Genomic DNA, 4201 nt, shown 5'->3' with positions numbered 1-4201 from the left:
AACTAAACCCATTAGATTTTAGCTGACTGAATTTACTGTAGATTTAGTCGACTAAAACTAGACTAAAACTAAAAACAATTCAGATTACTAAAATATGACTAAAACTAAATGGCATTTTAGTCAAAAGACTATTACTAAAACTAAATCAAAATTTGCTGTCAAAATTAACACTGGTCAGAGAGCTCTTAGAATTAATCAAAAATATCTTAATGTGTGTTCCGAATATGAACAGGTCTTACGGGTTTGGAACGACATGAGGGTGAGTAATTAATGACAAAACTTTCATTTTTGGGTGAACATGGTGATGTGTGTGTGTGTGTGTGTGTGTGTGTGTGAGCAGGCAGCTGGAGTACAATAACCTGACGGAGGTGAGCAAAGGCTGGCTCTACGGCCTCCTGACGCTGCAGCAGCTGCATCTGTCACACAACGCCATCATCCGCATCAAACCCGACGCATGGGAGTTCTGCCAGAAACTCGCCGAGCTGTGAGTCTACAGATGCTCTCTTCCTCCTGTGAATATGAATCCTGCATGTTCTGTGTGCCTCTGGTTTCATTTACTACACACATAGTGAGGCGCGGCCGATGCTCGTGGTGTTTTCAGCCTCAATATATGAGTTCATGAACACATCAACATAATCTCTAAAACTGCTCTGAGAGTCACTTCATGAGCATTTCATGTGTTTCATTTGAGAAAAACTAGATCAGAAACTAAAAGGTCTTCACAGCAACCAGTCATAATAAGTTCGTTTTAACCTAAAGAAACTGTGACAGATATATTACTTAATGTAATGATAGTAGTACTACTACTACTACTACTACTTATAAAATTATTATTTAAACATTATTTTTTAAGGAATAATCACATAATTTTTCTTCCATGTTTTAATTTTAACCATAAACCTGTGTTGTGCATCACTTTGTTTGCCAAAAACGGAAGGGTTTGATTAATTTTCATTTGATTAAAAGATAATGTTTTATGGTTTCTAGAAAATTTACCTGAAAAACGTAAATACACAAAAAATAATTTTTTTAGCCTTTGATAAAAATAAGTATTTTTTTAATAAAATCAGTTAATTACAGGTGCTTTTGATTATTAAAATTTAATTAAACCAGAAAAATGGAATCTTGAAAATTAAAATGGATAACACAGAAATAGGTAAAAAATAAAATGGAATTTGAGAGAAAAAAAAATAGGGTCCTAAAAATGTAATTTTTGTTAATTTTTTTTTCTCATGTCTCTTTTTTTTTATTGTTCTGTTGGATAAGTGATATAAAGACTGAAGCTAGTAGATTTTTGAGAGGTCGAGCCCTGTTTACATTATGGCATTAAGTAATTTTAAGCTCTTTTTAGACTATTTTGTTTAAGTATTTTTAGACTACACTGTAAAAAAAAAAAGTTTCGAAATTGTAAATAAAGCAAAGATTATTGGAGTAAATTTTACAAGAACACTGCAGAAAATGATTTTCTTAGTATTTTTGTCTTGTTTTCTTAAATCAAGATACGTTTTCAATATCTGCCAATGGGGTAAGAAAAATAATCTTTATTCAAAGGGAAAACATGCCCCATTAGCAGATATTTTTTCTTGTTTTAAACAAAATTTTTAATAATATTTTCTGAAAACAAGACTTAATATCTTAAGTCATTTTGCTTGTCAAGTAAATTTATCTTGATTCAAGAATGTTTAGATATTTTTACTAGAAAACAAGTCAAAAATACGAAGTAAGAAAATATTATTTTTGACAGTCTTTCAATTACAAAATTGAGGCTAATGTTTAATTAAATGTGTTACTTGCCATTTCTCTGTAATTATTTGTGAAATTTGCCAGCAGTTTCTGAGTGGAGATGGTTTCAAAATAAATCCTAAATTTTTTTCGGTGGTTTAACCTCTTTTGGACTAGTTTAAGCTCTTATGCAACTATTTCAACTAATATCTTAACATGTCGGTTTTTAAGAAAACCTTCAATATCACGATCAACCCAAACAGTTTTTAATAACAGATGCCGTCGGTTCAGGATTGATATAATGGATAAATAATGTGTTTTTGGGCATTTAATGAATATGTGTTTATAGGAAGGAATTTTTATTTTCTTTTATTGTCTTTTTTTATTCTATTATTGTTATTAATTCATATGTATTCATTTAGCAAACATTTGTAAATGCACTCTCGGAAAAAAAGGTACAAAAGCTGTCACTGGAGCGGTACTTTTTTAAAAGGCACACCTTTGTACCTAAACAGTCCATATTTGTACCTTAAAGATACATATAAGTACCTAAACAGTCCATATTGGTACCTAAAAGATACATAAGTACCTAAAGCGTCCATATTGGTACCTTAAAGATACATATAAGTACCTAAACAGTCCATATTGGTACCTTAAAGATACATATAAGTACCTAAACAGTCCATATTGGTACCTTAAAGATACATATAAGTACCTAAACAGTCCATATTAGTACCTTAAAGATACATATAAGTACCTAAACAGTCCATATTGGTACCTTAAAGATACATATAAGTACCTAAACAGTCCATATTTGTACCTTAAAGATACATATAAGTACCTAAACAGTCCATATTGGTACCTTAAAGATACATATTAAGTATCTAAACAATCCATATTGGTACCTTAAAGATACATATAAGTACCTAAACAGTCCATATTGGTACCTTAAAGATCCATATTGGTACCTAAAAGATACATATAAGTACCTAAACAGTCCATATTAGTACCTTAAAGATACATATAAGTACCTAAACAGTCCATATTAGTACCTTAAAGATACATATAAGTACCTAAACAGTCCATATTATTACCTTAAAGATACATATAAGTACCTAAACAGTCCATATTAGTACCTAAAAGGTACAAAAGTGTACCTTTTGAAAGTGACAGCTTTTGTACCTTTTTTTCTGAGAGTGTAAGTGATACACAAGTAAAGTGCTGTGATTAGTCCTTCATTGACGTTTAAAGAGCATCTGGCTGCTGTTTTGTTGAATCCTTCGCTTAATATTTTCGTTGTCTGTCTGTCAGCGATCTGAGCTGGAACCAGTTGAGCCGTTTGGAGGAAGGCAGTTTCGTTGGACTCAGCGTCCTCGAGCAGCTCCACATCGGAAACAACCGCATCAGTTTCATCGCTGACGGAGCGTTTCGAGGCCTCGCCAACCTGCAGGCTCTGTGAGTTCGTTATGACGTGAACGAGCTGTTTTTGCGGTTTAGTTTCAATAAATGGTCTTCTCTGGACATCAGACTCTTACGGTGGCCGAGAGAGCTCAACGCACTGCAACTTAAGAAAACACATGCAAATTGAAAAAACACCAGCAAATTAAGAAAACATCTTCATCAGTTTAACAACACATGCGCTGCAAATCCTCACAGCACATGCAAATGAAGAAACGTGCTGCAAATCCTCACAACACTGTGTTGTGAGGATTTGCAGCGCGTTTCTTCATTTGCATGTGTTGTGAGGATTTGCAGCGCGTTTCTTCATTTGCATGTGTTGTGAGGATTTGCAGCGCGTGTGTTGTCAAACTGATGAAGATGTTTTCTTAATTTGCTGGTGTTTTTTCAATTTGCATGTGTTTTCTTAAGTTACAGCGCGTTGAGCTCTCTCGGCCACCGTAGACTCTTCCTCTGAATCCTTTCATATCATGAACACCAGTTCTGAACATGCAGTTCAACAATAACCCTGTAAAGCTGGACACGGAAATAATAGTCAGAAGAATCTGTTTTTTTAAATGCGAGAGTTTATTTGACTTTTAGACAGAATCTAAAAAAAGTTTGCATTTGTGACCCTGGACCACAAAACCAGTCATAAGGGTCAGTTTTTTGAAATTGAGATTTATACATCATCTGAAAGCTGAATAAATAAATAATAATAAATAAAAGCAACATATTTGTGACCCTGGAGCACAAAAGCAGTCTTAAGTCGCTGGGGTATATTTGTAGCAAAAGCCAACAATACATTGTATGGGTCAAAATTATTGATTTTTCTTTTATGCCAAAAATCATTCGCATATAAGTAAAGATCATGTTCCATGAAGATATTTTGTAAATTTCCTACCGTAAATATATCAAAACTTAATGTTTGATTAGTAATATGCATTGCTAAGAACTTCATTTGGACAACTTTAAAGATGATTTTCTCAATATTTAGATTTTTTTGCACCCTCAGATTCCAGATTTTCAAATAATTGTATCT

The 4201-nt window shown here is 33.1% G+C and overlaps 1 protein-coding gene across 2 annotated transcripts in view; it reads left to right on the top strand.

Moving 5' to 3' along the window:
- Window positions 1–4201, top strand: part of LOC107710079 (leucine-rich repeats and immunoglobulin-like domains protein 3) — a 35249-nt gene that overhangs the window by 15394 nt on the left and 15654 nt on the right. For both annotated transcript variants that reach the window (XM_016514786.1, XM_016514787.1), the window contains exons 7-8: window positions 341–484; window positions 3034–3177. In XM_016514786.1, coding sequence (XP_016370272.1) covers window positions 341–484; window positions 3034–3177 — 288 coding nt within the window. The remainder of the gene's footprint in view (window positions 1–340; window positions 485–3033; window positions 3178–4201) is intronic.

This window comes from Sinocyclocheilus rhinocerous, unplaced genomic scaffold (assembly GCF_001515625.1).
Source record: "Sinocyclocheilus rhinocerous isolate Xijiao unplaced genomic scaffold, SAMN03320098_v1.1 scaffold1589, whole genome shotgun sequence".
Lineage (NCBI taxonomy): Eukaryota > Metazoa > Chordata > Actinopteri > Cypriniformes > Cyprinidae > Sinocyclocheilus > Sinocyclocheilus rhinocerous.
The sequence above is the reverse complement of the archived record's forward strand: the minus strand, read 5'-3'. Positions and strand labels throughout refer to the sequence as shown.